Below are 12,507 nucleotides of genomic sequence, written 5' to 3'. Positions count from 1 at the left end.
TACCAGCACTGCACAGACTGCCATTCCATTTTAGAGCCAACACTATTACTGCTCTAATAATATCATTATTATATCATAGCAATAACATCAGAGCAGGCCCGTAGTGTGATGCTTAGCACTGAACATCTCACACTGCCTAGCTTCTGTTTTCTCCGGGTCCGTGTTTGTCTGCCCAGTCCTTCCGTGGCGGTGAGGTTCTACAGCTTCTTCTTACTCTCCAAGGATGTGCAGTTTTGATTGATTGGTGTCTCCAGTCTGGTCCTTGCGAGACAGAGATGCTTTGCATGCATGGTGGTCTCCCCTTGCCACCTGAGATGCTGGTATGGTCTCTGGTTCCTCACAACCCTGTATGGAGTAGATGGATCAATAGGATGGTAGAATGGATGAAGGAGTATTTTTCGAATTAAAATTTGTATTCATACTACTATTCATACTACCTCTTGCTTTTAGTGCTGATCACTTGATTGGTGTCTTTGCTATTAGAATATTTTATGATTTTTCTTAAATCCCCAAATTACAATTATAGGAAAATATTCATACCCCAGTTAGTAAACCTTATGATGCCTGAGGAAAAAACTGAACATCAAAAGAAGAATAAAAATAGAGAACAGGAAGGCAGCATGTGATTATTTAACATCCAGAAATACTAAATGAGGTTTGTTTGTTTTCTTCGGTCTGAACCCAGGGGCCTTCCCTAAATGTACGACTTAACGTAACAAGGCACTTGGTGGCTTTTGAATTCAACGAGCAACAAGAAACCCAGCAGATTCCCGTAATGGAGGCGGAAAACAACCTCGGTCAGAACTGCACTTGTGTTTTGAGACATTTTCACTCTGAGTTATCAAATAAGAGAAGTGGTGTCCCTTTTTATTCTGCCCAAAGTGACGCCTTGTGAAATACAAATGGCCACCTTTTAAGTGCTGCTGTTCCCGGTTGAACCCTGTGTGTGTGTGTGTGTATTAAGAAGAGCTGGTGCCCGTCTTCTCCTTTGTCATGCTTTTTGTCAAAATGATGCTTCCTGTCATGGGGTTAATGACAGATCCTGCTAGTCAGCAGTTTGAAAAATGGTGTTGTGCAAAAGTATGTGCCCCCCTGGCCGGTTTCATCTTTTGTTTTTTTTCTTTCTCCAAATGGCTGTAAATTCCAGAAAAATCCCCTGAGAACATCACCTTAGAGACACATCCATTTCTGCTATTCATATTGCTAAGATAAAAACAGGTTGTTATAGCTAATTATGTATTCAACTAGCAAAATACCCGCGCTTCGCAGCGGTGAAGTACTGCTTTAAAATTTTAAATAATAAACTGAGGGAAAATATACCAATAATTATTTGTTAAGGATCTCTTTGTATACCATGTTGTCAGTTCGCCCCTCCGGTTGTAATATGACCAAGCTGTGTGCTGAGCTTACTCTTGAGCAATGCAAGAAATATTGGGGCCATATGAAAAGCAAATCAAGAACGGCAAGACCGCGTTAGCTGCGGAGCTCAGCTCGGAGCGAAATGAAGTGAATGAAATGAGGTGAATGGGAGGGGAGATGATCACGTGACTCCAACACCCGCCTTAACTCTCCATCCCTCCACAAACACACAAAGACAGTCCCTCGGATCCCAACTCTCCTTTATATATATATATATATATATATATATATATAATTACATATCTGTAGGCTATTTGAGAAAGATAATAAGCCTTATAGCAGTTAAGCATGTTAAGCATCAGGCCAGGCACACAGTGTGACCAAAAAGCAAGTCGGGTCTCGCAGTTACCAGAAGGAACCGTAGTATGTCTGTAACTGTAACTCAATTACCTAACCCAGTGCTTCCCAAACTCGGTCCTGGCGGGCCCACTGTGGCTGCAGGTTTTTGTTCCAACCGACTTCCGTTTTCCTTTGGACTCTTAGCCTAATTAAGTGAGTCATTATTTCCCAGTTTCTGGTGTTTTAGGATCAATGTAGAAATTACAAACTAAGTTTGGCAAATTTTTATTAAAATGTAATAAGCAGTTATATGGGGAATAGATAGCTTTGCTTTACGTTGTTAGTATTTTCAACCTAATTTTCATTCTACTTTTCCAAGTGTTCTGGTTATTTAATTGATTATTTACTAATTAGCGGGTCTGACACTGAAGACGTTGCAGCTTTCATCATCCTGGGTGTCTGCAGTGCTGGTTGTTAATTGTCACTATAGCTTATAGAGACGGTGGCACTGACCAGAAAGCAGGGGACAGAGCTGGAGTTGGCAGAGTTAAAGATGATAAGATTTGCATTGGGTGTGACGAGGATGGATAGGATTAGAAATGAGGACATTAGAGGGTCAGCTCAGGTTGGGAGACGAAGTCAGAGAAGCGAGATTAAGTTGGTTTGGACATGTGCAGAGGAGAGATGAGGGGTATAATGAGAGAAGGGTGCTAAGGATAGAGCTGGAAAAGAGGAAGGCCTAAGAGGAGGGTTTATGGATGTGGTGAGAGAGGACATGTAGGTGACGGGTGTGACAAAACAACAGAGGACAGAAAGATATGGAAGAAGATGATCCGCTGTGGTGACCCCTAACAGGAGCAGTCGAAAGAAGAAGAAGATTAAATGACAGGAGCAAATTATACACATAAAAGGGAAAATTAGTAGGGAAACAACATAAGAGAGTTAAGCATTTCTAGCTTTAGAAAAAAATAGAAATATTTCATAATGTCTTATCTCTAAATATATATATATACAAGGGGGCTCCGCCCCCTGCTCGGTTCGCTCGCCTACCCCCGGGGTTGGGTAACCTGAAATATATTGATGAATGTCTGAGATATATCGAATTGTAAAGGTGTAGATGACAAACAACGGAAGTAAAGAACCCATAGCATGGCACATTAGAAGGATTTATTGGAATACTTCTTTATACACAACATTTGTAGTAAAATCATTGATAAGAGTGCGTCATCTGGATGTAAGACGTAGATCTGTGCATATTTGCGTTCATGATTTGTCTCAGGGTGCACTGTTCCAACGTAGGCCTGAATATATATATATTGTCACCCTTGGGTCACAGAATTGCACAGAAAACAGAGAAGGTTGAAGAGACTGGAATTTTATTCAAACACTGCAAACAAACATCCATCCATCCATCCATCCAAACAAACATTTGTCTCTTTAAAGGGTTTCAGACGTGCTCCTTGAAAAGAAATGACACCTCCGTTAATCAATTAAAAATAAACTCGAGCTTCTTCTTCTTCGGAGGAATACGGGCCAGGAGCAGGAGAAGTCTGAGAGAGAGAGAAGGAGAAGCAGACAGTCAATTTAACAAACTGATAGAAGCCCGTACAGGCTTTTTAAGAAGGCGGAGCACCGCGCGAGAGGCATATTATTACGCGACAGAGCAGGTTAGAAAGGAAAGGAGGAATGTGAAGGTAGTCTGTCAATGTTTTTTAGGGGTTTTCCCAGGGGCGTCTGTATTCTCTGGGGGTGCGATCAGCTCCGTAGCTCACAATATATATTAAATCCAACCTCTGTCTGTTTGTATGTCTGTCCACTTTTCACAAGAGAACTATTTAACGGATTTAGACCTGGTTTTTCTTTTTTCTAGAACTTGCCTGATCATTCCGGTTGATTTTGCAACTTCTGTCATCGCATATCATAGTTTGCTTGCAGGAGTGATATATTCACGCTAATCCGAGACAGAGGGGAGGGGGAAGCGTGACGTCAGGAGTGGGGAGCCGGGCATGGCCCTCCTCACTGTCCTGTTTCACTATTCTACATGGGCGAGGCCGTGGGGGACGGCTAGTAAATTTATAAACCACACTGTTGTGTTTTTCTGAATGCAGAATAACAGTAAAAAAAAAAGACCAGCTCATTAAAATGGTTGTTATCACCGATTGTGAATCTGGTTGGAACAAAAACCCGCAGCCACAGAGGGTCCCCAGGTCCGAGTTTGGGAACCACTAATCTAACCTCCATAATCCAATTCAGGCTTGCCCAGACCTGGGGTCTACCCCGGCAGGAATGTCACAAGGTCCATTCATTAATTCTCATAATTTTATAGTCACCGATTGACCTAAATTGACTTTGTTTGTTGAACAAATAAAAAATGACAAGGTGTAGATCAGCAGCAGGTCTTGCGTATAGCTGCGGCTGTGCCAGTAATTCCGACACTCACATTATTGTGGCCGGGAGTTCCACAGGAATGTTGGTTTCAAGCCCAAGCCCAGCCTGTGTGTCCTACAAGCTGGCACGGTTCATCTTTCCAGGGTTTCAAAATATGATTCCGCATAAAAAAATTACCAAGAAAACAACAAGTGGATTACACAAGTTGTCCCAAGCAACATTTTCAGTATTTTTTAAAATTTGTGTGAGTAACTATGATGAGAAACATGAAGCCATCTGGACTATGAATAGAACTTCAGAAACTGTGAATCAGCTTCGGGGAGAGTAAGCTGGAGGGAAGGAAGGTTCTGGAAGCAAGCGGCTCTTTTGCTGGGTTGTGTTTTATTCATAAGGCAACACTGCAAATGGGATTCTAAAAATTGCCTTTGAGTCATGTAAAGATATGCATATAGTACTCAGAAGTTTGTCTCTACTGAATGTACCGCCTTTCTGAAAAGAGCTTAAGGTGAAGGCTTGGGTTAGGATTCATCAGTTAAAATTAGACTCATTTGTTTAACTTTGCACAAGTTACATTTACGTAATGCAACTGGAACAACAAACACACCGAGATCGAGCGACTGTGAAGTCCCAAGTCTGCTGACTGTGAAATTACAGCCACGTTAAAAAAAGAAAATGTGAGTGGACCTCATGAAATGTTTATTAATTTATAACATACGTGGTGGACATAGCAAGAATTGATCTTCATTTGAACAATGATTTGTAGATGAGTGGAGACAGAACACCAGGTGAGTCCAAAGAAGTTTTGGGATGCCCACTGGGTCTCCCCTTTTAATTATAATAAAAACAATGGCCTCATAAGGGCCTTCCTGGCTTCTTAAAATAAGCGGGCCTGGCTTGTGGAGCTCCGTTCTTGAGCAAGTCCAGTTCCAAATGAGACACTGGCATTCGGGGAATGTCGGGATTTTATAGTCTTCTGATCGGAAGGGGCAGGGTTACTTGTACCTCAGTGCTGTGGGGGAGAAATAAAGATGGCGGTGTTAGCATCAGCACCTCCTCTCGCTTCAGTGGGGTATCGTATACCTTGGATGAGCCTGGAAGGTGTTCATTTGATGTGTATGTGTAACAATCTATAGATAAAGGAGATATAATTTAACAAACTTCAGCCCACATTTACTTTTTGTGGTTCCATTGTGTGAATTAAATAAACATAAAGGCAAATTCTGTATGTGGAAAAAGTCTGAGCACACCCCGACATTTGCCACTACCTCAAACACGGATTAGGTGCAAATAAGTAGAACATCATGAGAGAGGTTAGGTGAGGTTGGGGAGCATGCACTGGTACAGCACACCCATCACACGACAAAACAGCTCAGGATCCTGGTTGGTAGGCCCCCAGGCAGGTCCAGTACCACCCTCCAGAAATAACCCTCTATCTACCGCAGCCAGGTGTTACGTGGGGGTCCCCTTGGCCTCGTCTAGTCACTTGGTTCCTCAATAATGAAGATCCTGCAAGCTGGATCACCACTGGGGAATCACGCTACATGGCCGTAGTGCCATAACTGACGCTCCTTCACAATGCAGGTAATGTATCTCATTCGGGACTCCATGAGCAACACAAAGTCAAACCAGTGATACCCAAGGATTCTCTGAAGAGACACAGTACTGAAGGAGTCCAGTCTTCGACTCCGGTCACTGGATAGCGTCCATGTCTCACAAACAAGAAGCACTAGGACTCTAAAGACTTGGACCTTCAACCTTTTGCATAGATATCGGGAGCACCATACACCCCTTTCCAGCGACCTCATGATCCCCCCATGCTCTCCCAATCCATCTACTGACATCATAGGAAGAGTCGCCAGAGACATGAATGTCACTGCCGAGGTCAGTAAACCTCTCAATGAAGTCAACATTCTCTCTTCAAACAAGCACACTGCTGATGGCCGTGCCCAAGAGGTCATTAAAGGCCTAGATATTGGTTTTTATCAGGACTCTCGCAAGCCCAGACACTCAGACTCCTCGCTCATTCTCTCGAGAACCCGATCAGAACCTCCATTGACTCCATGAAGATCACAGAATCACCAGCAAAGTCAAGATCAGTGAATCTCTTTTCACCAACAGATGCCCCACAGCTGCTGGACCCCATGGCCCTGCCCAACACCCAAACCATGCAAGCATTGAGTAGAGTAGTAGCAGAACACACCCCTGATGAATCTTGTCTTAATTTAAATAAACTCAAGACATTAAGTTTGATTTGCTATTTGTGTGTGACATCACCATGTTGATAAAAATCCTGGATTTTTCTGTTTTGTTACCTCAGGATCCACTGGAAAGCCAGAACACACCACAGAAGGAGATGGAGCAAGAGCGGGGTCTGGTGTACCTCATAACCGGTGGCTGCGGATTCCTCGGTTACCACCTGGTGAAGCTCTTTCTTGAGCGGGGACACAACATCTCGGAGATCAGACTCTTTGACCTGCGTGTGGACCACAGCTTGGAGAACCTGAGCACGGGTGAGTGGGGACAGAGGGAAGGTGCTGAGTGTAGAGTTGGAGGGGTTGAGTGGGCCTACACACTTCCACTCCAGGGAACCACGGCTGATGGGCATGACAGCAGACTTCTGCTTTGCATCGATGTTTTGTAACATGAAAAGAGAGCGTGTGAAAACGACATCATCGTGATCTCAGTAATTTGGCAGGTAAACCAAAGATGGGCAGGTTAGGTAACTATAAGCTGCTGCCACGTGGCGGTGTGTTATTGAATGTACTCAGCAATAGACTGCCAACTCAACTTGGCAGCTCAGTCCACCAAGACTTTGTGAAAGAAATTAATAAATTAAACTTTATGGCTGTGGTAAATTCATTATTTCCATGGTTATCATGTTTATTTTTTACTAGAAATACTCGGACCTATGATCCTCTCATGAAAACAAAGTAGTCCAAGTCACCCTGCTGAGGCTACTGCAATGCTGCAATGGAGTACTGGCCCACTGTGTACCATCGTTCAGTTGTTGAACACTTTTCTGGGAAGTGGCCCATGTAGCCCTTCAGACTATCATCTTGGACCCTCCTAGATGGTCAAATTGAGGTGGGGGTCATGATGTTTAAGTTGGTTTCAAAATGAACATGAAGGTCTATCTCTGGAGTGTAACCATCTCAATGTTCCATCGGGCTGGTTATAGACTTGCACAAGCATCTGGCACAACGTAACAGGGGGTTCAGGACCACCCATATGACACGGCCAATGCAGTTCCACCACTGAACACTTTGAGGCCTACTACTCTTAGTTTACCGCCATGATTCTGAGTATTACTCTGAGTACTAATTCAGTTCTGTTCTGTTATTCATTGAGATGTGACGGATGTGAGTTCTTAGGGCTGTGTCACTTCTGATGGTGCCACACGGATTAGGAGACTAACAGAAAGTGTGCATTATTAGTCTGGAGTGTTACCATCTCAGCGTTCCATCAGGGTGGTTATAGACTTGGCACCAGCATCTGGCACAACCTAACAGGGGGTTCAGGACCACCCATATGACACGGCCAATGCAGCTCAACCACTGAACTCTTTGAGGCCTACTATTTTGAGTATTACTCCGAGTACTAATTCAGTTCTGTTCTGTTCATTCTTCTGTAGTCCTCTTCATTGAGACGTGATGGATAAAAGTTCTTAGGGCTCTGTAACTTATGATGGTGCCACACGGATTAGGATACTAACAGAAAGTGTGCATTATTAGTCTGGAGTGTTCTGCAGACTGGTGGGCCGATGAGTGCTGTCATTCAACTGACTACATGTAGGCTCAGTTTCTGAGTCAGGAATCAATTCTTCTGAACCTCATTTCCTCTCCTACAACAAAAAAAAAAGCCAATGGAGGAAATTCTACCCTACAATGACTTTCAGGCCAACCTGCCCTCAGCCTCAACAGTTCCAGTTGGCTCCCGGTCTTGTGAAATGAAAACATTTGCAAAGCTGTAATAACTTTATGTAACTGTTAGGTCAATTAGGTAAGTGCAAGGCGTGCAGGAAGAGAACGCTGAGTTGCAGCAGAGTAAACTGCCTCATACAAAATGTCAGTTATTTAGCAAATCGGTTGGGCAAATATGTGAAGGAAAAAAAGAGGCGAACGGTAAACGAGATCTTTAGTTGGCCGTCAGAATCCACGCCGCCTGTTTGGATTAAGTAACTGACATCAGTTGGCCTTCCTGACTGTCATGTAGTCATGAAGAATAGATAGCAAAAGGGACGTTCGTGTAATATAGTGTGTGTGTGTGTGTGCGTGTGTGTGCAGCACTGCCCTCCTTATAAGTTCACTTCACACTGACAGATGAAGCGCACTCCTCCATTTCTTAGTAGTTTTAGTATCACATGGACTGAGGAGAGTGAGACTCTTACCTGCACATTTGATCAAGAGCAACACGTCGCTGCTCTTCTGCAATATGAAAATCAGCAATACAGTCCTGGAACACCTTAGAGGTACAGCTTAACACAATTGCCTTGAATATTTTAATAAAGTGAATTCTGGCAGCTTGAGGGCTCATTTAGGAAAATAATACAGATGATGATAAAATTAATAGTAATACATTCATACATGCATTTTCGAAACCCACTTATCCTGAGCAGGATCACAGGTAAGCGGAAGCCTAACCAAGCAAGGATCAAGTGCAAGACAGGAACAGCAACTGGACAGGACACCAGTCCATTACAGAAAATTAATACACTATAAGAAAAATGGTTTAATAGTAACTCCAATAATAATCTCTCTGTTATATAAAACAAATCATGTGACGAGACGTGACTTTTTCAGAGAGACACTTTCACATCCCACGAGAGGAGACTTTGTGCCATGAGATTTAAGCAGGCCTGGGGCTGGAAATAAAAGCCAAAGAGTAGATGACAAAGTAGAACGTCGTAAAGAATTCAAAAACATTGGCACGGTACACAGGCAGAGCAGGTCAGAAATAATGGAAGTACTAAAATTCAGAAGTCTCAAAAAAAGGATAGTAAAGATCGCATTAGCGGAAACAAACGGAAATTATTACTCGGTGAAATAACAGAACAGCAAAAAGAGATCGAATATATTGTTTGGATTTAAACTTTAAGTCGGAGACTTGTAGATCGTTGTGTTGCCATCAGGGAAAAGTAGTGTTTTTTTCCCCAATGAAGAGGCGTATCCGTGAAAATTAAAAGATTTGTTTTGTGGTGAAAGTGAAATCCACACACGTGAATGGCAGAGATGCAAAAAGGCCGAGGGGATGGCAAGCGAAGCCCCCTAGTAATAATAATATTTTCAACTTGCTACCTTGTGGTTTTGTATAATGTCTTTATAACTTGAACTCTAGCAGCTTCAGTGACTCATTCAGAATGATACATTATCGAAACCGTAATGGTAATTACAATTTGAAAAATAATAATAATACAGTATCAGAATGTGACCTTGTCATTTTGTGTAGCACCTTTGTGTTGTGAACATGCTCCCAAGTCACAACATGTTTCTGTATTTCAGTTTTGTGAATAAGCAGTGTCTTTGTATTGTGCCTTTATAACATGAACTGTGACAGCTCAAGTGACTCATTCAAGATTATAGTTTCAGAATAATAATGATGATGATATTACAGTATCAAAAGCAGACCTAGTGATCTTGTGGTTTTGTATCACGCCTTTCTTTCATGAGCACACGCTCAAGTTATTGTACTAGACAAAATTGTTTCCGTAATGTGCATGCTGAGGGGCTGAAGGGTCTCAATCAGTATAACATGCTGTCAGGATCTGATCTTGTGACTTTGGGCTTTTATATAGTGTCTTTCCACAGCAATACTATTCCAACATACCACTATATATATACTAGAAGGATTCGCCCCCTGCTCGCTTCGCTCGCCAACCCCACAGGGCCTGTGCTACACGCCACCCACTTCGCGTCTCTACCGTTCAGTTATTATCAGGACACTCGCTAGCCCAGACACTCAGACTCCTCTTTGTCTTTTATTTCCGGCCCCTGACGTGGTTAAATCTTTTGACACAAAGTCTTGTCTCGTGGGACATGAAAGTATCTCTCTGAAAATGTCTCGTCTCATCCCAGGCTTAAAAGTCACGTCTCATCCCAGGATTTTCTTATTATAAAAGAGAGATACAGTTCAAGAAAATTGTTTCCATATAGTTTCTATAGTATTGTTGTGATGTGAGATTTTACATATAACTTGATGAATATTTTGTATGTCTTTATTTGTAATTTAGGTAAAGCAATGTAATTTAGTGTTTACGACAGGATTTGGGGGATGTGTCTTAAACCAGTTTGCCGAGTGTTTCTTTGCTAAAGTCATTTCTACCCCCCCCGCAAGTAGGCTAAGGTGTACTTTAACATATGGTTTGGGGGCAGGTGTTAAGATGTTCTATTCCCCCATTGGTCTGAGGTATGGCTGTTTGGAATTGGTTTGTCTCAGAGGCCTTTAAGTACCATGATGTCCTATTGGCTGTAGGGGTTGGACAGAACATCTATAAATGTATGTTTAACCTCACAATCTCTCTCTTGCTAACCTGTGATGATGAAGACAACACAATGAAGAGCACAGCTCAGCAGCCATTTTGAACAGACATGTGGCTGATAGCTGAGCACCAATTATACCTTAACTATAGACATTTAAGTAACTACAAGTCTGTGTGCCGCCTGAACTACATATCACCATTTAATCAGGTTGTATGGTTGCCAATATTCAAATGTACTTTGCATTTTGTTATTATTTATGAATATTATCAATAATACATTATTGTATGTGTAACTTAACTTCTGCTTGTCTTTTTACTACATCTACTGTAATTGCCTGAGGTTATAGATATAGAAGGGAAGGTGGGGATAAGTTATATACAATAATACCTTATAAACAGTGGTAAGTCTGTGAGATTAGGCATTCTGACAAAGGCTACATATTAATAATACAATAGGGGAAAGTAGACAAATATATTTTACTCTACCAAGACAAAACAAGTATGAACACTGGGGGTTAAGTGACTTTTTCAGAGCAACACGGTGGAGACATTGACCTTGTCCGTTTTTTTTTTTTTTTTTTTATATAGTGTCTTTCCACTGTGAACACAGGTCCACATCTCTGTACGAGGTATAGTTCAACAAAACACTTTCCATATTTGTAGAATGTGAACAATGGCAGTCTTAGAGTGCAATAGTGGTGGGGACTGAAAAAGTACTTTATCATTTTATGTAGTGCCTTTTCACAGTAACACGCAATTCCAAATCTCAGTTATGCCCAATTCTTTTCATGGTTCTATAATACGGACACTGACAACTTAGGTGACACATTTAAAAATAAAAAAGTGGCAAGATTTATAGACCTCTGCCTCGTGTCACTTTACACATGCAGTTTATTGTCATTGTTTCCACATTTCTGAGCACCTGCTCTTTATGTGGCACATACACTACATTTGGTGTGATTTTGTATAGCGCCTTGCCGCAGTCCCAAGTTTCTATAATGGTATCACAATATGACACCCCAGTGTTCCTGCATTTCAGCATTCTGAGCACTGGCAGGTTCAGCGGTTCAGTCAGAGTCACAGAGTGGTGTGGACACCTTATGACTTTTATATAGTGCCTTTCCATGTTAAGTCCTGCTCCAAAGTGACTTTCCTGACCCAGTTTAACTCATTCGTGCCATATCTCTACAGAAGGAGTTGTTTTGACCTGCCAGTTTCATAATTAGATTGGAATTGAGGTCTGACCTGCTCAGGGTTACAAGGCAAGGCACTGATGGGCATCACCCTGGTAGCCTCGTCCCTCATGGACTTTGTAGAGATAATAAGAGAGATAAGGGGGGGCAGAGCTGCAGGCAGGCGGTTCATTGGATCTTCTTATCTACGGCTGGATTTCTAGGTCAGATGACTTGAAATCTTCCATGTCACTTCAGAGTTCACTGGGTAACCTGGTTAATAATGGAACAAGTCAAAAAAAAAAAAGTGGCAATTATGAAATCCACCTGATTAAAAAAAAAAAAAAAAAAAGCCTGCTTTCAGCCCTCAGGTGCTCCGATTTACTAAAAGTCTTTCTTAACCTACTTTTGCAGGCTCCATGGAAACCCCCCGCACCATGCAGCTAATCCACCTCACATGTGCACCCAGACCCACAAGAGCTCCTCCACAAAGGTGAAGTGAAGTTACATAAATGCACCTCTGCCCCCGTGGAAAATACACATGAGTGGGTCGACGGGCCCAGGTGATCCAAATAAAAGAGTGCAGGTGGGCTTAGTGGTATCATGTTTGCTCGTATGCTTTAAACCTGGAAACCCCCAACACCCCCTGCTCCCACCAGCCAGGTCAACAGCTCATGGGGACAGAAAGCGGTCAGCAGTCAGTGCTCTGCTCCAGTTCACTTGGCTTTGGTGTGGTTACTCCAGATAAGATGCTGAAACTTTATAAAATATGAT

The 12,507-nt window shown here is 42.4% G+C and overlaps 1 protein-coding gene across 4 annotated transcripts in view; it reads left to right on the top strand.

Annotated features, from left to right (window-relative positions):
• Positions 1-12,507, top strand: part of hsd3b7 (hydroxy-delta-5-steroid dehydrogenase, 3 beta- and steroid delta-isomerase) — a 129,440-nt gene that overhangs the window by 84,918 nt on the left and 32,015 nt on the right. For 3 of the 4 annotated variants that reach the window (XM_028815031.2, XM_028815029.2, XM_028815028.2), the window contains exon 2: positions 6,404-6,596. In XM_028815031.2, coding sequence (XP_028670864.1) covers positions 6,440-6,596 — 157 coding nt within the window. In that variant the 5' untranslated portion in view covers positions 6,404-6,439. Of the gene's footprint in view, positions 1-4,851; positions 4,872-6,403; positions 6,597-12,507 lie in introns of those variants that run through there. The other variant, XM_028815030.2, reaches the window with a different exon arrangement.

The sequence above is a fragment of the Erpetoichthys calabaricus genome, chromosome 12, assembly GCF_900747795.2.
Source record: "Erpetoichthys calabaricus chromosome 12, fErpCal1.3, whole genome shotgun sequence".
NCBI classification, from domain to species: domain Eukaryota; kingdom Metazoa; phylum Chordata; class Cladistia; order Polypteriformes; family Polypteridae; genus Erpetoichthys; species Erpetoichthys calabaricus.
This window is presented reverse-complemented; position numbering and strand designations above follow the sequence as displayed.